Below are 23,432 nucleotides of genomic sequence, written 5' to 3' on the forward strand. Positions count from 1 at the left end.
AACAAAAACCCAGCTTGACTTCACCACGGTGTGACAGTTTTCTCAGTGTCAGATTTGGTACCATTTTGTCTGTCAGCCAGACATTGCACAGTATTAGATACAATGTATAGACAGATCTTTATTTAGGTTTACTATATTAAAAAAATGACTAACAGTAATGATTCTGACAGTTCTTTGACACTTCTGAACACTGACACCTGTAAACTGCTGATGATGTTTAACATCTTACTGTCAGTTTGTGTTTCATCCTCTTCTCTCAGATGAGCGACTTGCTCGGTTTGTTATTTGACTAGATAAAACAAACTGAAATGGTGCCTAAAAGCTACATTGAATCAAATTCAAAGTCATTTTCCATCAACCTGTCCACTAAATTATAGAGAATCTGCTGGTTGGCTACAGTTCTGTAGATAAACCTCCTAGATGTCCCAACTGTTCCCAGCAGGAGTAAAAGTTAATGGATTTTTTTTCCTGGTGAAAATAAACTAAACCAAGAATAAAATGCACAGTTCATTAAACTCATCCACTGATTGGGTACAGAACAAACGATAACAGTAGGTTTGGAAATGTCCTGAGGGTGCTTTCTCTCCTAGTTAGGCTGGTTTGAAACCAAGCAACCTGACTGGTGCTGAATCAGCACCTACCTGTCAATCAAAGTGGCCTCTCTGTTAATTCTGCATAACTTTAAGTCTTAATATAATGCGAACAGGTGAGTTGTATATAAATCACCCTCAGTATAGATGTCATGAATGGGGAAATTAGCTATAGACACCAAAACAGTTTTTTGTACCAGGCTGTAAACATGTTTATTTCTGCTGTGAAGTTGGACATTTGAACATGGGGACTTATGGAGACTGGCTCACTTCTGGAGCCAGCCTCAAGTGGACGACAAGAGGAACTGCAGTTTAGTAAATGTCAGGGAGAGATTGTGATTTCTGTTATGTTAACAAAAAAAAACCTTATATCTCAACTCACTGCTGACTTTTTCTGGACTATCTAGAATTCCATAAATGATACTAATCACCACACAGCAGACTTGGGGTCAGGTAGTACGTAAAAGAACTTCCCATTAGGTTAATAAAAACACTTTTTTAATTTTTTTATTCACAGTTTGTGACCTGCAGGGATCATCAGACTGCACACACATTTTAGTTGGAATCTAATCTTTTCAAATATATGAATATGTTTTGCAAATGCTAATGAAATCACACACAGTCTGCAATCTCTCTGAGGCTTTTTTTATTTTCATCACTGCTCTCTTTTGTAGTGTGCAAGTACATGCCTTACAGCTGCACCATTGTGAGAACAGCCATTTTCCCCTTTACAATTCAAACTGCTGATAAGCCTTGCCAATGGGCATCATTACAGCAATTAGCCTTCCAGTGATGACACGAATGAATCGGCACAGGGTTCTTTTACACTGGCAATAATAAGGAAACGCAGACTCAAACACCACCTACTGAACACACCATCCACCATCAGCACCATGAAAATGACTGAGTCACCATAAAAACCATGAAAAACAACAATCAAGCCATCATCAGTGAATGTAAAAAGAATTCATGTTTCTTTAAATCAACAACCAACTGCTGTTTTAAAGCAGCACTTTACTGGATTTACAGGTCAGCTTAGTTTAAAATTGAGGAGAGGAGTGTGAAAGACACCATCCAGTTACAGTTTTAGAACTTTTAGAACCAGCTACTGAATGTCAGGGTCTCAGCCTCAGTATCTGCAAAACTGTTTTGTCTTAACTATCTTAATTTTTCAAGAAAAAACTGAACTAAACTGCTCCATCCTTCCATCACTGTACATGTTGGAGAAACATAACTGACAGGCGGAGTGGAAATTAGGGGTAATTTAAACAAACTGTATCATATCAAAACATGCATGTGGTTGAGGAATAGTATAGATATTCAAGTGTACATGAAATCTGGTTGTTTTAGTCAAGACTATGCTAAAATATATTTTCACCAACTATATTTAAGTTCCTTGTTAAGGGCCAACCTTCAATTTAGTGAATTCTCAGTTTATTCCTGATAATTCCTATAAATTTCCATTAATTCCCGTGGAACATTTTCCAGCTTTGAAACCCTATTTCTCACATGTATAGTTTTTATATCACACAATGGCAAAGTGTCATCAAGCACCAATCACCAAGGCCTCACCCCCACACTTTAACATACAAGTAAATAAAGTTAAAATATGTAAACATATTAATCCAATCCAGATCCAGATAATCTAGAATCTTTATTTTTTAGCAGTAGTCTAAATTCCTTTTTGATAACAATACATTTTTAATCATCATCATGATGATGACAGAATAAGAAAGTAGAAACAACTGCATTAACACTGCACACTGAGATTTGAAACTCACGATACACGAATATTATAATAGTCAGTGTGGTGACAGGTTAACAGTCTGTAACTACTTATTACAGTTTGGATAATGTTAGTACACTACTCAACAATGCAGGTTAGGTTTACCAGTTTTTCAAATCCACAGTTTGTGGTGTGCAGGGATCATCAAACTGCACACCCATTTTAGTTGGAATGTAATATTTTCAAATATATGAATATGTTTTGCAAATGCTAATGAAATACATTCAAAGCGTGCTCATGGTGCAGAGCAGCCTTGGGTGGGAGATTGAACCCAACCAGGGGAAGACAGAGGGAAGTTTCTATGCTGAGTGAAATGTGAATGTCAGAGCAGAGCTGTGTTTAGCAGGCACAAACACTTTAACATCAGCAACACTGCAGTCTCTGGTGGTGCTATGCTTAATGACAGAGGAGTGTGACAGATTACAAAATGTTAAGAGAGAGGCAGACAGGAGGTGTGTGGTACTGTTAAGTGTTGATTATAGAGGACAGCTCTTGGTGAAATGAGCTGCTGTAAGCTGTTCCAGTGGATGCACAGACGGTTGTGGGGCATCCATTGGGGTTGTGTGAATTATACATAAATCAACTATTGAGATGGCAGTGGCATGCTTTGGCACGCTTGTGAGACCTGACTCCATGATCAGCCTTCACATTTTTAGAAGCCTTGCATCACAACTGTATTTTAAATCCACAACAAATAGCAGTGTTATTTTTTTCTTGGAGTAACTTCAAGAAAGTAACAGGAGTAACAGGTGTTGTGGTCTTATACAAGAATACCTGCAAACACAGCCATTCAGGTTCAGTGGAACACATGACGATTTACCAGGAGGGGATGTGCAATGTTAAACATGGAGTCTTGGAGGAGTATCAATTAAAGACAAATTTAGACTGTTCAGTATCAGTCTGGTAGGAGCCCAATCTGAGAGACGTGAGGTGTCACATTTTGACCCCATGTCATCGTACACAACAATGCAGCATCATTATTTTTTTTACTTTCTCTCACCCTGCTTGTCAACCTCTGGAGTGATGTTGACCAACAGCACTAAAGAATGCTCTTCTACACACATCTGATGATTAGGAGAACAGCAGGCAACATTCATTTAATCCTGCATGCATGGTCATGTGACTGTCATCCTCGACTCAGGAGCAGTCCCTGTCCCCGCTCTGCAGCAAATCTGCCTCTGTTCTATTTCCTCTGCTAGAAAACACTATATAATACACCTGCTCATGCAAACTAAAGTAAGGGAAAGATTATTGAACATTAATTTCCGCAACAAAAGGTGAACTTCAGCCTCTATCCAACCACTCCAACCTCCACGTCCATACTCTCTCACTGGTTACGTAAATGACACAATAGTTTGTGTGGTACAGCATTATCGCAACAAGCATGTGCAAGCATATACAGTATACTGATGCGCATGAATACATACTTAACAAAGCACAAAGAAATACATATGAACTGTCCAAGCACGCACATGGTGTCACGTGTTAACACAGGCACACTCTTGACTTCTGCATGACAGGTGCAGGACACAGCAGAGCATTCCGGGTCACTGAGCCTGATGCTACTTTATGCTTCTACTCAACTACATTTGAAAAACAACATGGGATTACATTCAAATTAATAAATTGTGTTTGGCTTGTCCTTTTGCCTTGGGACAATTACTTGGAAAGGATATGACTATAACGCTGGAGACACATCTTTAACATACATGACAAGGTTCTGCATAGTAAATGGCATAGAAATGTTGCATCCTTGCATCCCACCAGCCTACCACCCATTCTAGCCCTGTATTCCACATACAGGCAGTCAGACGGTCATGGAGTTTCAATTCCTGTAATCCCAGAGACACTAAAGACCTCTGCCTCACCTGCTTCCCTGGCTTTAAGTGTTTAACAATCTTGTGTAATCCATTCTGCCTTTCCCAGTAGGTCACTGTGTCAACATCTCCACTGTGTGTATACCCCCGCAGGCAGATGCTGACGCAGTATTGACGTATGATTTGCATGATATTCTGTTCTGGGACAGTCTCAGACAGTGTCTTCATTTAGGATTCCAGTGGCCTAAGGGCAGCAGCTCTTTCTGAGCCTCTCACTGATGGTCTGGTGAATCTAGTACCTTCTTCAAGAAAAGGGATGAGGCCATGATGAGGGCAGCTGGGATCTGTAATGATTCTGCTGGTCTTATTCTTGGAGCTTCTGGTGTAAATGTCTTTTAGGCAGAGTAGAACACCACCACCATTGTGTGTTCAGCTGAACAAACCATTCTTTGCAAAGTCTGCTAGGGAGGAGATTGTTATCTTCTCACCAGTGGGTCAGGCCCTCTACTTCCTTCAGATAGGCCTTTTTATTGTTTTCAGTGATCAGACCCATCAGACACAACTGTCATCGCACCAGGGTACATTGGTGTTAATGCTGAGGGTGGATGATGTATGTTCACCCACCTCTACCACCCGGGGTCTGCCTGTCAGGAAGTCAAGGATCTACACACACAGTAAGATGTTAATCGCAGGTCTTTGAGCATTAAGGCCAGTCTGGAGGGAATCATGGCATGAAATGCTTAAAGCCAATAAACATTATCACATAGCTCCCTTTTTAAGTGTCTATGCCCAAGTGAGGATGTGTGCTATGGTGTCTTCAGTAGATCATCTGGGACTACGGGAATATGATATTCTCTAGTTTGTTGGATGAACAGATTTCTTCTAAGACTTAGAGTACCATGGTGAGTCTCTGACAAGGAGTCCTTATACTGTAAATATTTGTTATTTGGCCAAAATGCCTGGCAGACTAAAAGTTGGAGCCCCATCAATCATGGCTTGCCATCTTTCATGGCTTGGTGATGGTGATGGTGCTTCTGGAAGCAATAATATAAGATATCTTTCACTTCAATGTGTGCTTGCTGTGCTCTTGGAACATGCTATCATCAAACTAGGTGAGGAAGATATTCAGACAAGTAATTGTGTTGCCTTATATGTCGGTTGACTTCAACTATGACTCACTACACAAGATAAAGCTAGCAGATGTCATATTATAATGCTCATTGCTCAAAAAAAAAAAAAAAAAAAAAAAAAGTGGATCGTGAGCCATGTGGTTTTGTTCATTCAGAGACTTGTGCTGAGAGGTACTGTAATAATAATTGGACAATAACCTTGTCTTACTGTTACTTACTGTTTTTTTTTTAAACTTACTTTAAGTTTGAAAGTTAACCTCTTGAAAAGTGCATTCACCATCTGAAAAACATTTAAATAAGTGTTCTCTGCATGAACTCTCACAAGTGCTCCTTGACAAAATGAAGTGACTGAAATTGTGCAGGGTGTCACAGCATAAGACTTTAATAATTAGAGCATGTTTGGTTTTGGTTTGGTTAATCCTGTGTGACAGGCGCACAACATCTGACAATCTAGACTACTTGAAAACTGATTGACACTCCTGACACAGAATCTGCCAACTTTTACAAATACTGTAGAGAACAAAATAAGGCTGCTGCTAAAAAAGAATACATGCCAAAAAAATAAATAAATAATGCTCATTTCTGTTCCTGATGCCCCATGCATATCCTGACATAATAATGTTATGGTAATTTTGTCACAAACAGCTTCCCAGTGAATTAATCTAGTTATAGTCACATCACAGCCTCAGCAATCCTCTGCTGTGCAAGGGAGGCACTCAGCTCCAGTGTTGCCAGCAGGTGCAGTTTGAACCCCACAGACCAGGCCAGTCACTGTATACCATTCTCTAGCTCTGGCCTGGCCAACCCGCGGCTCCCGAGCCTCATGCGGCTCTTTAACTAGTTTCATGCGGCTCTTCAGGAGCTTTCACATGTGTCAAATATGCTTGGCTGGCGTTGCCATTCATTCCCCCTACGGCTAGATGGCATGCTGACCAGGTAAGCCTGTTTGAGTGACGTCAAACGCGCGACAAGAGAATCTTTGGCGCGACATCATTTGCGTTGTAAACAATTTCCGTCATGTTAGCTCTCAAAATGGCAGGGAAAAAAAGCACAGCCAAACGAAAATATGAAGAAGAACACAGAATGTTTTTGACAGAGTGGGAGAGTTTATATTTTTTTGTTGAACGTAATGGCAAGCCGATCTGCCTTATATGTCACGCAGCATTAGCGCATTTCAAAGCTTTAAATCTTCAGCATCACTTCAGCTCACTCCATCCTAACATCGAACAGGAATTTCCAAAAGGGACTGAACTTCGCAAGCACAAGTTGGTCACTTTGAAAAGTCAGGCAGAAAAGCAGATGCAGTTTTTCCAAAAATTTATGAAACACTCGGAGACCGTAACGCTTGCATCATATCAACTGGCTTGGAACATAGCACGGGCTAAAAAGCCATACAACGAAGGGGACTTCATTAAAAAATGCCTCATTGACGCCGTTGAAATCTTGCACACAATGTTAACTGTTGAAAATAACTGATATTATCATGTTGGTGTGGTTATTTTCATTAAATCTGGCTGAGCAGAGGTCTGTGTGTGCGTGCGTGCATACATGATTAAGGAATGGGATGATGTTCATGTGTGCCCATGTGTATGATGTGGCTCTTTGCAGTAACACAGAAAAAAAAGTGGCTCTTAGTCTCTGACTAGTTGGCCAACCCTGCTCTAGCTCTAAAACCTAATGCCCTCTGATCTCTTACACATAATTCTATCCACATCATCCACATCCACATAAGTCAAATCAAGTCATGAAGCCTTTGGCCTCAAAGCTCAGAAGGAAGCAGGCAAGCATAGTGCTCAGCAAAAGGCAGCTCAGCAGTCCAGCAGAGTTTCCCCATTCATTCATTGGGCTCTCTCTGTCTCTCTCACTGTGCCAGCAAGCCTGCCAAAAGTAGTTATCAATAGCCACGTATCAAATGCACCATAAAACACACAGGCAGAAACACTGTATGTAATGGGATTTCCAGATTGTGTATGTTAAATAGTGCTTTGTAATTTGGGATAACTGCTGTTGCTAATGCTGCTGTAAAGAGGCACTGACAGCACACCACAAACCCATTAGCTGATGTTGGTACATTAAAAAGAAGCAAATGCTGTACCTCTTGCAGTTTGCAGTTTGCTTCAGTGAGCTGTAAGCATTTAGTTAAAAGGGCACAGGCACTTTTCTGCACCCAAAGAGAACTGCCTTCATCTCCCAGGCACATGGGAACGGTGCTGTGTGCCTCTAAAAAATACTTCAATTCAGATTTAAAACTTATTTTAGCAGTTTTGTCGATGATGCATGTCAGTTCTCAACATTTTACTCACAAAGTAATTTTTCAGATCAACATAATTCAAGAGGTCGAGAAACATAAGCAGACTGATGGTCAGGCCAGTTCTAATCAAAGCAGTTGTTTATCTGTATAATCTTAACCACATCATTTGGATGTCAAACTGAAAGTGAACGTCCTTGGTATGTTGCTAATAATCCATCATTGCACACAAACGTGCACGCATGTGCATGTGTGGTATGGTAAAGGTTGGGCATCACGATGGCGATACAAATTTTGAAACTATTCCTTCTTCAGTCAGCCTTCCGCAGCCTGAGTATAAACAGCTCCACCAAAAAAGATGGGCAGTTGAGAGTCAATGTCTCCTGAATAAGGAATGGCAAACAGCTCATACACCGTGACTGAACACCAGCTTTAAAATGTATGAAATTGTCACACCGCGGTGAGGTCAAGTTGGGTTTTTGTTCTGTCTCGTCATTTCCTGTTTGATTTTGAAATTTACCTGCCCTCTCGTTTCAGGTCACTTGCCCTTTTCATGTGTCGCCAGTCTGATTGTCTTCCCCACCCTGATTGTTTCCACCTGTTCCCCATTACCCTGTGTATATATTGTCTGCGTCTCCCTTTGTCTTGTGCCAGAGTGTTTCGTCCTCGGATTGTGCACCTAAGCCTTTTTCCTAGCCTTGTCATAGCCACAGCGTTTTTGCTCGAGTGTTTTTTTGTTTTCTCCTCGATTGAGTGATTTTTTTGTTGTAAATTTCTTAGTATAGCTTTTGTTTCATAGGCCTTAGTTTAGTTGTTTTTTCAGCCTCCCTTTGAGAGATTTCAGTTAATGTTTTGCAGCCTGTTGATTTTCCTCTTTGTGAGTGATTTTGATTTTGATAATTTTTCATAACGCAGTTCAGAGTTTTTCCTCCCTTGGAGTGATTTTTCATTTTCCTTAGTTTAGGCCTGTTTTTCATAGCCTGCCTTTGCATCACTCTGTCGAGGGTTTTGTTATTTCTAAATAAATCAGCTCACTGACACCTCTGCGTCTGAGTCCTGCTTTGAGTCCGGCCTGATAGAAATTAGGTCACAAGCTACTGTAGGTCACCAACTACTACCACATCACCAAGCTTCTAGCACCATCCACCACCAAGGACTTTGCTGTGCTACTTTGGTTTGACCAGGCATTTAATAAGGTAGCCCTAGGAGATCTATTATTCCTATGTACGGTATATAATCCCTCAAGCATGGTCTGGTTCTGCTCCACGTCTCCTTTCAAATGGACATGTCTGGCGTGAGGCGTCCAGGAGACATCCAAATCACATGTCCTAACCATCCATGTACTCTGAACTCCATACCCTGTCTGTAAAACTCTCAGTATGAACCAGGCGAAGTGCTCACCAGAGTGTCAAAAAGCTTCTGAACCACGCATCTACACTTTTCTGATGTCAGAATTGTAGCCAACCAAGTGCAGTAGTATGAATTCCTTCAAGGAGAGGCTTTGAGTGTGCACTACTTTCTCTTCTTCTTTGAACAATTGTCACATTTCACTCCTTTTTGTGACAAACAAGTTTATTGCAAGCTATTTCAAACTCATGCAGTCTACTTTTACCCAAAGCTCATTACCAGGTGGACCTTACATAAACTTTACAAGGCCATTTCACAACAATTCACATGGTCAGAAACATATCTTACCTGGAACTGAACCTCCAGGATAAAACATCGTAAATAACAAAGTTCACTTTTCTTCTATCATGTTAGTTGTTACTATGACCATATTATTCTCCATTTAAACCTGTTCCTGTTTGTGTTAGCATAAAGCAGGCAAGTATAGCACTGAGATTAGATGAGCACTTATTGTTTAATGAATGTTTCCTTAAACAGGGACGGATGGATTCTTACAGTGGCGTTCTATCACTAATAAAGAAGCACAAGATACAAAGGAAGCTCGGCAGCTGAATCGATTTATCCCCCTTAGTCTGCTTGGAAAAGGAAAAGATTATCTTAACAAAAATTCATGCACTGCACTCTTTAAATGTGACATCAATTACCGCTAAGACATAAGCCTGACTCAGATACAACAGTAGACCAGTGATACATGGTAACCAATGAGTCTCTTAGGGATAAAGGGAGCTTTAGCTTGGAATGAGAGTCCTGTTAACATTAACGAGAAGCATGAATGGCATGCTGGATGTGTAAATGTGAGGGTAAACCCAGGCCACCAAATGGATTCCTCCTCAGGGATCTAGGTAATAATCCTATTCTGCAACCTTATCTCCTGCTCTCACTTAAGCATGAGAGGATGAAGAGAGGCCAACGCTGTGCTGCGATGTGTGTGTATTTGACAAACTCAGACCGTGTGTCTCTGTGTGTTTCGTTAGAAAGCAATCCAAGGGAATATTTTGCCGTTCTACCTGTAAAAATGCATTTACAAGTCTGTATTCATGTTGTACATGTGTGTAAGAGAATCATTTTAGTGATTTTAGTCAGACTAAAACACGTCTAAGGACATTCAGATGTGAAACCAGCACATTACTGCGCTTCACATAAGAACATTTTCATATTTTCTCTCTCTGCTCATGCAGCAGTGTCAGTAGGGACATTAGGGGATCTGTCAAAATGTTGAAATATTACTACAGCTGTCAGCGCTCTGACATTCCACAGCTGAACTGTGACAGAGATGGTCTGACATGAAGTTAGATGATGAAAACATCTTATTAAAGCAGTCCTTTTGCTTCAGTCCAGAGAGAATCATTGAAATAAGACAAAACTGATGAATGTGAACAGTTAAATCTCTCACACATGACGATGGTTGTGTTAGAAGGCCCATTGTGCTGCACACAAAGAAGCAGTAACTAAAAATTTTATTAAAAAAGAAACAATAAATAAATCATAAGTAAATGTAACAAATAATTGTGCATTGGAGAATCCTTAAATATTCTTAAGTGAACAATCTATGGTGTAAGATAGCTATCATAAAGATGTGTGCATGATTTTAACTATTCATATTCGTAATGTTAAGCATATGTCAATAAAATTGTTGTACACAAAGTTCTGCTGTCATATACGTGAGTCTGAGAAAGTGCAAAGTTTCTAATTTCTAAGACTACGAAGTCTTCACTGTGAACACGAATTCAAGTTTGGACCGGAAGTAGTTTAAGCCAATTATTATGGAGTAAGATAGCTATCATAAAGATGTGTGCACGATTCTAACCATTCATATTCGTAATGTTAATTTGTATCCATTATTTACTTCATAAAATTATACTATTTTAAAATATATGTAGTTCATGGACTTACAGACTTGTTTGCGACATGCCGGTGATGCTAAGTTAGTGCTACTATTACTACCATTAGAAGTTGGCTTGTGCTACTTAATTAGCGCAGACCTGCAAAATATGAAATAATTAATTTGACACATAATACTGGTCAAAATACGACTTCTATCGATTTATAAATTGTGTCAATTGGCATATTGCTGTTTGTAACAAGTGTTTCAAATGTATAGTAGAAATGCTAATAGTGCCAATTCAGACCCCATGAGTCCTGTGAGTGAGCATTATAAAAGGTGTCAAACAGGTCATATCTCAACAGCCATCTATTCTACACCACCTTATTCAGGGTCAAGATTCAGGTATACAGTCACAGCTGTAATACATAAAGCACAAACATGACACATGTAGGTGAGGCACAGCAGGATTTGATGGATGGATGTGCAAATCGAGAAAAGGTGTCAGTCTGGGCCCTACAGGAGAACCTGACCTTTAGACTGGACACGGCACCCAGGCTCTTAAGCATAAACATAACCACTAGGCCCTGTCCAGGCCAGTAGAGTATATGTATGGCTGAACTAATCTATGACTCTATTAAGTTTCTTTAATTATCTGATTTTCAATACAATAATGTGCATACTCATGAATATTCAGCGAGTATCTAATGCCCAAATTCCACTGGGCATGGATCCATTCTGTGTGCCCCACGGCTTTCAGAGCTATACGGCTGTTCCGTTCTTAGTCAATGTCAATGAGATCATGTGACCTGACATCAGCACATACACCACAGACATCAGATCAAAAGGAGCTCTGGAGCAAAGTTATGTTAACTTACTTTGTGTTGTAGTAACTGTAACTCCTACCTTAGAACACGTCTCTGTGTTTTTAGTATTTTTAGTACTTTTTAATGTTTTTCTACACTGATCTGATTTAGTAGCGCATTTGACACCATTGACCATCAAATTCCATTAACCATCAAATTCTTTTACAGAGACTGAAACATCAAATTGGCATCAAAGGAACCGCCCTAAGCTGGTTTAAGTCATATTTCTTAAATCAATCTCAGTTTGTTCACGTCAATGATAAATCCTCCATGCATACCAAAGTTTGTCATGGAGTCCCACAAGGTTCTGTACTAGGACCACTTCTATTTAGTTTATATATGCTTCCTTTAGGGAACAATATTAGGAATTACTCTATTAATTTTCATTGTTATGCTGACGACACCCAATTATATTTATCGATCAAGCCTGATGAAACCAATCAGTTAACTAAACTCCAAGCATGCCTCAAGGATATAAAAAGTTGGATGACCTACAATTTTATGATGTTAAATTCAGACAAAACTGAAGTTCTTGTAATTGGACCCAAACACCTCAGAAACTCTCTTTCTAGAGACTTAGTTACTTTAGATGGGATCACCCTGGCCTCCAGCTCCACTGTAAAGAATCTTGGAGTTGTTTTTGATCAGGATTTGTCCTTTAACGTCCACATAAAACAAATTTCAAGGACTGCATTCTTCCACTTACGTAAAATCGCTAAAATCAGATGCATCGTGTCTCAAGCGGATGCAGAAAAACTAGTCCACGTATTTGTTACTTCTAACAAATGGACTAATGGACTAGGCTGGACTATTGTAACTCTTTGTTATCAGGCTGCTCCAATAAGTCTCTTAGGACTTTGCAGTTAATTCAGAATGCTGGAACCAAGATCAGAGATCACATCTCTCCCATTCTGGCTTCTTTGCATTGGCTCCCTATTAAATATAGAACAGAATTTAAAGTTCTTCTCCTTACTTACAAAGCTCTTCATGGTCAGGTACCATCATATCTAAAAGAGCTCATAATACCTTACTACCCCTCTAGAACACTGCGCTCTCAGGACGCTGGGTTCCTTGTGGTTCCTATAGTTACTGTCATTATTGTTACCATATCTCCATTACAGTTTATTGTTAGTTGATGATTTGCTGCTGCTGTGCATCTGTGTCTCTCTATCTCTATCACAGGTTCCACTGCTACTGTAATCATTTTATCATTCATTGTGATTCATTGTCATTTTATCAGTCATTGTAATTCATTGTCATTTCATCATTCATTGTAATTGTACAATATGTTTGTTTTGATCTGTCCTGTACACATTGCACGTCTGTCCGACCTGGGAGAGGGATCCCTCCTCTGTGGCTCTATGCTTGTCAGACTGCAGCAGAAGAATCTCTGTCTCACACACACACACATACACACACACACACAGCTCTTTGTGATCACAGGAAGTAGACATGAAAGACAAAATAATGTAGTTGGAGCACTTCCTTGTTGCTGAGGCGGAAAAGGTCAATACCCCGGAAATGTTGTCCATTATAAGGATAGGGATCACACACACACACACACACACACACACACACACACACACACACACACACACACACACACAGGTAGACAACAAATCACACCTGCAGCCATTTTAAAAGACGATTTTTCTTCCACGCTGTGGCTTGTGGGAGGAAAGCTGTCTGAAAGATGCTCCATATCCCATTCAGTTCTTGAGAGGCGGATGCATGGTTGTATCTCTGACCGAAGCCATTCACAATGATGCTTCACTGAGACTCAACTGTGCTCATAAAAATGCAGAGCAGCATTGAAAGGGTCTGCAGTAATCAAAAGCTGAAGTAGCCGGACTGAGACTTACCGAGGAAGCGGAAGGTCCTGCGCACCAGCGGGTTGAGGTAACAGCAGTCCCCGGTGGCCACCGTCTTCTCGGACCGGTCGAACTCTTTGGACGTGTACTGGACCAGGAACAGCACAGTCTCCGTTATCGTGATCTGATGGAAATGAGAGGCAGAGACACAGAAAGAGAATTCAGATGTGTTTGTAAGTCGAGTCGCCGTCTTTGGCAACGTCATTTTCTGTCACACAGCCCAGAGCTTGTGTGACTGTTTTCTCAGTGGGTTCCATCTGTACAGACACAGCTGTGGAACACACAGGAACATATGGGAGGGAGGAAGTCAGCTCAAGGTACTGTGAGAGAAGGAGCAGAGGTATGTGAGTATGTGTGCGTGTGTGTGTGTGTGTGTGTGTGTGTGTGTGTGTGTGTGTGTAAGGTGACTGTTTTGTTTGTTTGTTTGCAGGATTTGAACTTAACTTGGTGAGCGGTGTAGCATAGATCAATGAAGAACCTCCAGTGCTAGGAAATGAAGCCAAAGCCAAAGTGCAAAAAACTGTAATTCCTCGAGTGGCCACTTGAGACAGGCTGTCACTCATGCTCTGTCCATTCTTTATACTGTCATTAATCCAAATTACAGGATAAATAAACAAATATTTTTTTTACTTTCATTGACAATAAAGACAGATCAGTCGTAACACTTTAAAGCAACTACATCAACTACAATTGTCTAAGGGCCAGAATTTTTCCTGGCAGACACTGTGAGGGCCAGATGCTCTCGTAAAATAAAATTAAAATGAATATTGTATTTTATGTAATATATAATTTCTTTGATATATTCATTTTCTCTAGAAGTATGTTATTTTTTAGCCTCTGTCAGTGTTAACAGAATCATATTACCTGTACGGCAGCAAGCCACTAGGCGGAAGCAATATTTAAAGCTTCATATTTGTGAGGCTGTAAGCTGTCCATCACTGCCAGCTGCAGTGTCGTCATTAGTGGAGAACAAAGGCAGGAGAAAGGCCTTAAGAATATATGTCAAGCATGAAAAATGGCACTCTCAAAAAGCCTTAAGCAGAAAGTTGATTAAGAAAAGTGCAGCTTCAATGAAGTGCCGACACCACAACATGAAGCGTGCAAGCTTCAAGGAGTCATATCCTGAACAGCAGAATTATTAACTGAGCTTCAACTGCAATTGTGCTATTGTGTGGGAAAAAATGTCCAAGGATCATTTTAATAGATAAAATGAGCATGTGAAATAATTAGAAATTAGAAATGATAAATAAGAGCTACGAGCTTAGAAACATACTTTTTCCTCCTCTCTCTAGGCTATTCCTCAATTCAGTAATATCCTGGGAGCCGGATGGAAAGCTCTGGTGGGCTGGATGTAGCACACGGGCCACCAGTTGACGTTCGCTGACCTACAGTAAAGGCCGATCCCAGTTGACATTGGACAAACACTGTTTATGACAAAATCAACTAAATTCATCATGCATACGCAAACCCGCTATCATCAAAGTGAATGGCAGATCACAGAAGACTTTTGACTATATGACTTTCATGAGTTATTTCTCATCCCCTCTGTCTATATGAGCTGCTGTGATGAATGGATTTCCTGGTGTGGGATCATTAAAGTTTATCTTATCTGCGCTCTCTGAGTACCCTTCTAGTTTTTAGTCATTTTCTACACTTTCTAGTAACATGTCTACACAAATTATTACTTTTGGTGTTATGGAGATTTTAAATCTATTTTAACCTATGCATCAAAATTAAACTTTAAATAATACTAACTGATGACTAAATAAAGGTGACAGATCACTGGAAAACTTTTTTTTTTTTGTCCAAGAAATAGAAAAAAAATGTCTGAAATCTAAAGGTGTGCTTCTTGTTTTTAAATACACAATGAGTTATAAAAAAAAACAAAAAACAGAACAGCCGCATATTTCACGCAGAGCCTTGTGGAGGCCCGCTTCTGGGACGCTTCTGAACCAGACTGTCGCGGAGCTGGTGGGGTTTAAAACACTGACTAGAAAGACTGCAACACACACGTGGCCACGGCATGGCCGCACCGGTGGAATTTGGGGGTAACTTCTATAAACTGAAAGGAGTGCATTTATTGGGGACTATTTTAAATGGTGGATTAATGCACATTTTCCACTACCAGTAAAATGTAAATATAATATATAATATTCATGCACTCATGCATGTTAACCCTCACAAGTACAATATGTAACATATTTATTGTATTCAATCATAAAATGAATATGCCAAGTCATCAGAGGTTAAGAAAACACGCTCTACTGAACTGAATGAAGTGAACATTAAATTCTGCCCGACCTAAGAAGCTCCATGAGCAGACACGTGGTAACACACAGAAATATTGGAGATGATTTGAAAGATGAAGATGTTTGCGGCCCAGAAGGACCCAGAGTTCCTGTTTCAGTATGTGGTGTCCAATTTTAACCACTAGGTATCAGTATTTTGCAGTGTTACATATTGTACCTTTTAGATTCTGTATTTACAACATCTATTGGATACTTAAGTCCCTTATTAGTCACAGCTTTAAAACCATCACCTGGTATCTATTTGTATGTACCAAAATCAAAGCAATGTCAACATGTGACAGCTGCTGCATTTTGCTGCCAACAGCTCACAGATTGCCCGCCACATTACACCATCTCCTGCTCTCCATCAGAGTTCAACCACCAGCGACCTCAGACATAATGACAGCCACTATTACATTTTCTACAATGCCGGGGTTTTGAGATCAAAATCGCTCAGTATTACCAGAGCAGTCAACAGCAGTCCAACCATGGTACGCCAGCTCTCCAACCCTTACATATATATTTGCCACAACAGAGTAACTACCGGTAATATTTACATCAAGCAGATCACATCTTCATGTTAGATGAGTAAAACATGGGTCAGAGTCATACAAACAGTGTATGTATGAGGCACTATCATACAACTGCTACCTTCTAACCAATGCAGTTGTCTTTTTAAGACCCAGCACCCACATTGTCTGTGGTCAGATACATACAGTATATCTAAACTCGATGGTGCAGCATTTTCCTGCTGATGTTATCGGTGTTTAACCAACGCATGTACATTGTGCTTGTTGCACATACAGGAAATGCAAAGATGTTTTGTATCATTCAGGCGAGGCTAGCAGTGTGAGAGGTCCACTGTCTCATCCAGGTTGGTGAAGGAGAGGACTCTTTAGTATAGCTCTGTGGTTCACAAGTAACACCATCTACAAAAACAAGTATTTCCACAGCACACTTTTACATATAATTACAGCTATAAATCATCATAAATAAGATTGATTCCAAAACACACTGTGTGCAGCAGCACAGTTTATGAACCACTGGTCTAACTAGCCTGCACCCAGTGTGATAATGGGCTAAGCACAGAGAGAAAGAGTGATGACCTTCCTTTGACTTTGTAGAATCTAACTGATAAGTGTTCAAACCATTCATAATACAAGAGAGAAACCAAAGGAACAACAGAGGAAGAGATGAGGCTGTGAAGATAGATGTGATCAGATGTGGAGAGCAGATAATCCACTGATCACATCGCAGTAAGTAATAAATGGACAGAATGCTGATTGATGTACATCTGTTGCTGCATTGAATGTTGGCCTGCTTGCACACACACACACACACACACACACACACACACACACACACACACACACACACACACACACACACACACACACACACACACACACACACCTACCACTTCACATCATCTATTCATTTTACATTTCACTCTGAAATATCTTGAAGATGGTGCTATTATCAGGAAAAACTGCCCCCTTACAATGTTTTTACTTTCATCCCCTTTAAAAGAGAGCTCTACCAATCTGACTGTCCTGTGTAGAGTTTCTTTCAGAGGAATAATCTGCAGAAGGTGGTGAAAACTGCCCAGTGTATCACCGGCTCACCACTCCCCAACATCACGGTTGTTCATAGGGCCAGAGACAGCTCTCACCCAGGCCACAGACTGTTTACCCTCCTCCTCTCCAGGAGGCTTCTTCCCTACAGCTGCCACCCTGTTAAACTCTGTACAGAAGTGACCCCCACCTACCAGATTTACTGAATCTGGTAGGTGGGGGATTTAATTCTTCTGGAAGAATGAATTCTTCTGGAAACGTTGAATATGTGTAGTTTCATTACAGTAATAACAGTGCATGATTTTTTGGATTGCTCCTGATGAGTGTGTGTGTGAGTGTGTGAATGGGTTTATGTGACAGTGTTGCAAAAAGTGCTCTGAGTGGTTGGTAGACCAGGTACAGGTCCAGGTGATGGAGCTGATGCCCCATTAACTGTATGCTGGTCAAGAGACCCCTGGGGCCTTCTCAACTAGTCCTTCTTTAGCTTGACAGGTCCTTAGGTTGCTGCCACAACAGGATTTTATGTCAACCTACCCCAGGATGCAGGATCAGTCTACCACATAGGCGTCAAAATATGGCCCACAGTGTAATTATATTTGGCCCGTGAGGCAATACCAAATGACTACTAGAGCTGGCGCAGTCAAACTATGAAGAAACATGTGGACCAAGTTAGAGCCGGGCTGATGGCCACTGCAGACAAGCTTCTTTCAAACTAAATGAAAACCTACAAACTGATGGAGAACAAAAAGAGTGAAAATGTTTTCTGTTGTCTTTCCTCTCTGCCGGCTAAGGTTAGAGAAGACGAGCACAGCAGCTCTGAATAAACAAACTAATGAAAAAGGTCCGAGTTCATTCTGTGGACATACTGCAGCCTGAGTTTCTATTTCTACAGTCATGGAATAATAGAGCCTGATAATAACATCTTTATTTATGTAACACTTTGGTGTGCCTAAGGTAAATTGGAGCACAGTTACATAAGAGAAAAAAAACAACACGGCCAAACAGACATGCTAAGGGAACATGGTAATAAATAGAAGAGGCAAAAGTTCAAATATGTGTCCAATATAATATAATATATTATAGTTTCTTAAAAAAACAACACTTGTTTTAAATTGTGGACTTTAATTGTGAAGCACTGAAAATAGTTGAAGTGTCGGTCAAAATATACACTATGCAAGCGGGTAAGTCAGAGGAAAGTGGCATAACCTTGACATGACTATTATTATCTCCAGTTCAGATATATTTCTGTGAAGCTCATTTAAACACAGAGAACGGTTTCTATCTAGGGACGGGTTTAATATCAGATCTGAATCTATTTTTCAATGTCGAATCCTTTCAAATCCCTCATCAGCTCTTCTTAGGTATGTTTGGTTGGGAATAAACCATCTCTCAGTTTTAAAAAATCAAGTTTCTGTTTCATATTTAAACCATGGAGACTTTACGGTGCTGCTGTTGGGAGATTCTGTCACTTCTCTGCCAAATCAATTTCAAATCAATTTTATTTGTATAGCCCAAAGTCACAAAGTACATTTGCCTCAGAGGGCTTTACAATCTGTAAAGGGAGTGACATCCTCTGTCCTTAGACCCTCGGTTCGAGTGAGGAAAAACTTGCCCACAAAAAACCTTTAACAGGGAAAAAAGGTGGAAGAAACCTCAGGAGGAGCCACAGAGGAGGGATCCCTCTCCCAGGACGGACAGACGTGCAATGGATGTCACGTGTACAGGACAAATTAACACAAACATATTGTACAATTACAATAACTGACAAAATGACAATGAATCACAATGAATGATAAAAATGATTACAGTAACAGATATGGTAGTAATAATGACAGTTATTATATATGTAGTGGACGTCGTGCAGGACCACAGCAGCAGCCACGATCCATGAAAACCTGCTGGACGACAGAGCACAGAAACTCCGGGGAAGTTTGGTTAGTAACATGCATTAATGATACATGTCCACAGATGGAGAGATGGAGAGAGAGAGAGATAGAGAGAGAGAGAGAGAGAGAGAGAGAGAGAGAGAGAGAGAGAGAGAAAGAAAGGGTTTTCGGTAAGGGAGATGTGACTGCATCATCAACCAATACCGTGCCTGGCTAGGCATAACCCTGGGTGGGGGGTGGAGTCCCCCGGCAGTCTAATCCTATGGCAGCATAACTAAGGGATGACCTGAGCCAGCCCTAACTATAGGCTTTATCAAAAAGGAAAGTCTTAAGTCTATTCTTAAAGGTGTTGACCGTGTCTGCCTCCCGAACCCAGAAAGGTAGTTTGTTCCACAGAAGAGGAGCCTGATAGCTGAAAGCTCTGGCTCCCAATCTACTTTTGGAAACTATAGGAACCACAAGGAACCCAGCGTCCTGAGAGCGCAGTGTTCTAGAGGGGTAGTAAGGTATTATGAGCTCTTTTAGATATGATGGTGCCTGACCATGAAGAGCTTTGTAAGTAAGGAGAAGAATTTTAAATTCTATTCTAGATTTAATAGGTAGCCAATGCAAGGAAGCCAAAATGGGAGAGATGTGATCTCTGATCTTGGTTCCTGTCAGAACACGTGCAGCAGCATTCTGAATTAACTGCAAAGTCCTAAGAGACTTATTAGAGCAGCCTGATAACAAAGAGTTACAATAGTCCAGCCTTGAAGTAACAAATGCGTGGACTAGTTTTTCTGCATCCGCCTGAGAGACAATGCGTCTGATTTTAGCGATGTTACGTAAGTGGAAGAATGCAGTCCTCGAAATTTGTTTTATGTGGACGTTAAAGGACAAATCCTGATCAAAAACAACTCCAAGATTCTTTACAGTGGAGCTGGAGGCCAGGGTGATCCCATCTAAAGTAACTAAGTCTCTAGAAAGAGAGTTTCTGAGGTGTTTGGGTCCAATTACAAGAACTTCAGTTTTGTCTGAATTTAACATCAAAAAATTGTAGGTCATCCAACTTTTTATATCCTTAAGGCATGCTTGGAGTTTAGTTAACTGATTGGTTGCATCAGGCTTGATCGATAAATATAATTGGGTGTCGTCAGCATAACAATGAAAATTGATAGAGTGATTCCTAATAATGTTCCCTAAAGGAAGCATATATAAACTGAATAGAAGTGGTCCAAGTACAGAACCTTGTGGGACTCCATGACAAACTTTGGTCTGCATGGAGGATTCATCATTGACGTGAACAAACTGAGATCGATCTAAAAAGTACGATTTAAACCAGCTTAGGGCGGTTCCTTTGATGCCAATTCGATGTTCCAGTCTCTGTAAAAGAATTTGATGGTCAATGGTGTCAAATGCAGCACTAAGATCTAACAGGACAAGTACAGAGATGAGTCCTTTGTCTGATGCCATTAGGAGGTCATTTGTAACTTTGACTAATGCGGTCTCTGTGCTATGATGCACTCTAAATCCTGACTGAAAATCCTCAAATAGACTATTGTTATGGAGAAAGTCACACAGCTGATTAGCTACAGCTTTCTCAAGTATCTTAGACAGAAAGGGAAGGTTTGATATCGGTCTGTAGTTGGCTAAGACCTCTGGGTCTAGAGTGGGCTTTTTAAGAAGAGGTTTAATTACAGCTACCTTAAAGGACTGTGGTACATATCCTGATAATAAAGACAGATTAATCATATCCAATAACGAATTACTAACTACAGGTAAAACATCCTTGAGCAACCTGGTTGGGATGGAGTCTAAGAGACAGGATGACGGCTTAGCTGCAGAAATGATTAAAGTTATTTGATGAAGGTCGATGGGGGAAAAACAGTCTAAATACATATCAGGTTTTACAGCTGTTTCAAAACTTGCTGTATCAGAATGCAGATCAATGTCTGTTGAGGGCAAGAGGTGATGGATTTTGTCTCTAATAGTTATAATCTTATCATTAAAGAAGCTCATGAAGTCATTGCTACTTAGACCTAAAGGAATAGATGGTTCAGTAGAGCTGTGATTCTCTGTTAGCCTGGCTACAGTGCTGAAGAGAAACCTGGGGTTGTTCTTATTCTCCTCAATTAAAGAAGAGTAATAGGCTGCTCTGGCATTACGGAGAGCCTTCCTGTATGTTTTGAGATTATCTTGCCAGACTAGATGAGATTCTTCCAGTTTAGTGGCACGCCATTTGCGTTCAGATTTACGTGCCTCTTGCTTTAATTTACGAGTCTGCTGGCTATACCATGGTGCTAGCCTTCTTTGTTTAATTATCTTCTTTTTCAGAGGTGCAATAGAGTCTAGAGTTGTCCGTAATGAGCCTGTAATACTATCAACAAGATGGTCTATTTGTGGGTGGCTAAAGGAAGTAGACAAGTCCTCTGTTACAGTTAGACATGGCATTTGATTCAATGCTGAAGGAATCACTTCCTTAAATTTGGCTACAGCACTATCAGATAAACATCTGCTGTAGAAGCTTCTACACAAAGGCTTATAGTCCGGTAGTATGAACTCAAAGGTTATTAAAAAATGGTCAGACAGAAGAGGATTCTGTGGGAAGACTATTATATTATCAATTTCAATGCCATATGAAAGAACAAGATCAAGAGTGTGGTTCAGACAATGAGTCGGTTTATTTACACTTTGACAAAAGCCAATTGAGTCTAATAGAGAGATAAACGCAGTACTAAGACTATCATTGTGGTTGTCCACATGAATGTTAAAATCACCTACAATAATTACTTTATCTGTTTTAAGGATCAAGCCTGATGCAAATTCTGCAAATTCAGATAAAAATTCAGAATAAGGAACTGGAGCTCGATATACTGTAACAAATTAAATTGGCTGCGAAGTTTTCCAGGTTGGGTGAGTGAGGCTAAGAACAAGGCTTTCAAATGAATTATAATTTAGTTTAGGTTTAGGATTTATTAATAGACTTGAGTCAAATATAGCTCCAACTCCACCACCTCGACCAGTACTTCGAGAAACATGAGTATTATAATGACTGGGAGGAGTGGATTCATTTAAGCTAAAATATTCATCCTCCTGCAGCCAGGTTTCAGTGAGACAGAACAAATCAATATCATAATCAGATATTAATTCATTGACTAAGACAGCTTTAGATAACAAAGACCTGATATTCAAGTCCACATTTAGTTCTCTGTCCTGATTCATTTTGCCTCGATGGTAATCAGAGTCCGATTCTCCCTGGCGGGCTGTGCTAGTACAAACAGCACAGTGGAAATAATATCAATTGTACTTTATCACTCAGAAATAATGACTCAAAGAATTAAAGATTTGCAAGGTGAATTAAACCAGAGGCAGAACACTTTCACGACCATGCAAATGACTGAGAGACTGAAATGCAGGCATATAATTAAGAAGCAAAACATCTCTAACATAACACACATGAATATACACATGGTTCATATGGTATGTCTGCCTGACTGAAGCCTGACTGAACCTGTTTTAGCCTGAAAACCAATTCAAGCCAGCCAGAAACTACTTTTACATGAGTGTTCTTCATCTGCTCACATACATACATCACCTACTGTATCAAAATCTTCCCAGACTCTTACCTTCTACAAAAACACATTTTCTGCCACATGATGCAACATAACTCACTGTTTCAGATCCGTGCACAACGAGGTCCCAGTAGGACTATCAAAGACTCAACAAGGACAACTGTACACAACCAGAACATCCACTCGCTAACAAGTTATGATAGGTATTTATTTAGTTAAAATGTGTGTGTGTGTGTGTGTGTGTGTGTGTGTGTGTGTGTGTGTGTGTGTGTGTGTGTGTGTGTGTGTGTGTGTGCACGCTGAGGGCAGAACAGGTACAGTGTGCAGATGAGCTGCATATTCTTGTTGTTTTGTTCCCTTTCTTAATCAGACAAACTAAACTCCTTCAATACACTGTAGTCAAAGAATGATGGATTTACGGTGCACTACCACCAGTGAGTACAATAAGAGTCATTTATTCATATTTCCATCATGTATTATATGCCTTAGAAAGCCTGTGATATGGCTACAGAATATAGCTAGCTGAGGGCTGTTAAACATGGTGAGAGAATAATATGACACATAATTTAAAGCCTTACCTAGCCATCCACACAAAA

At 40.2% G+C, this 23,432-nt stretch overlaps 1 protein-coding gene across 2 annotated transcripts in view; it reads right to left on the reverse strand.

Annotated features, from left to right (window-relative positions):
- Window positions 1-23,432, reverse strand: part of plppr5b (phospholipid phosphatase related 5b) — a 132,308-nt gene that overhangs the window by 40,966 nt on the left and 67,910 nt on the right. For both annotated transcript variants that reach the window (XM_019258425.2, XM_019258426.2), the window contains one exon: window positions 13,529-13,661. In XM_019258425.2, the coding sequence (XP_019113970.1) occupies window positions 13,529-13,661 (133 nt within the window). The remainder of the gene's footprint in view (window positions 1-13,528; window positions 13,662-23,432) is intronic.

The sequence above is a fragment of the Larimichthys crocea genome, unplaced genomic scaffold (genome assembly GCF_000972845.2).
Source record: "Larimichthys crocea isolate SSNF unplaced genomic scaffold, L_crocea_2.0 scaffold234, whole genome shotgun sequence".
Classification (NCBI taxonomy): domain Eukaryota; kingdom Metazoa; phylum Chordata; class Actinopteri; family Sciaenidae; genus Larimichthys; species Larimichthys crocea.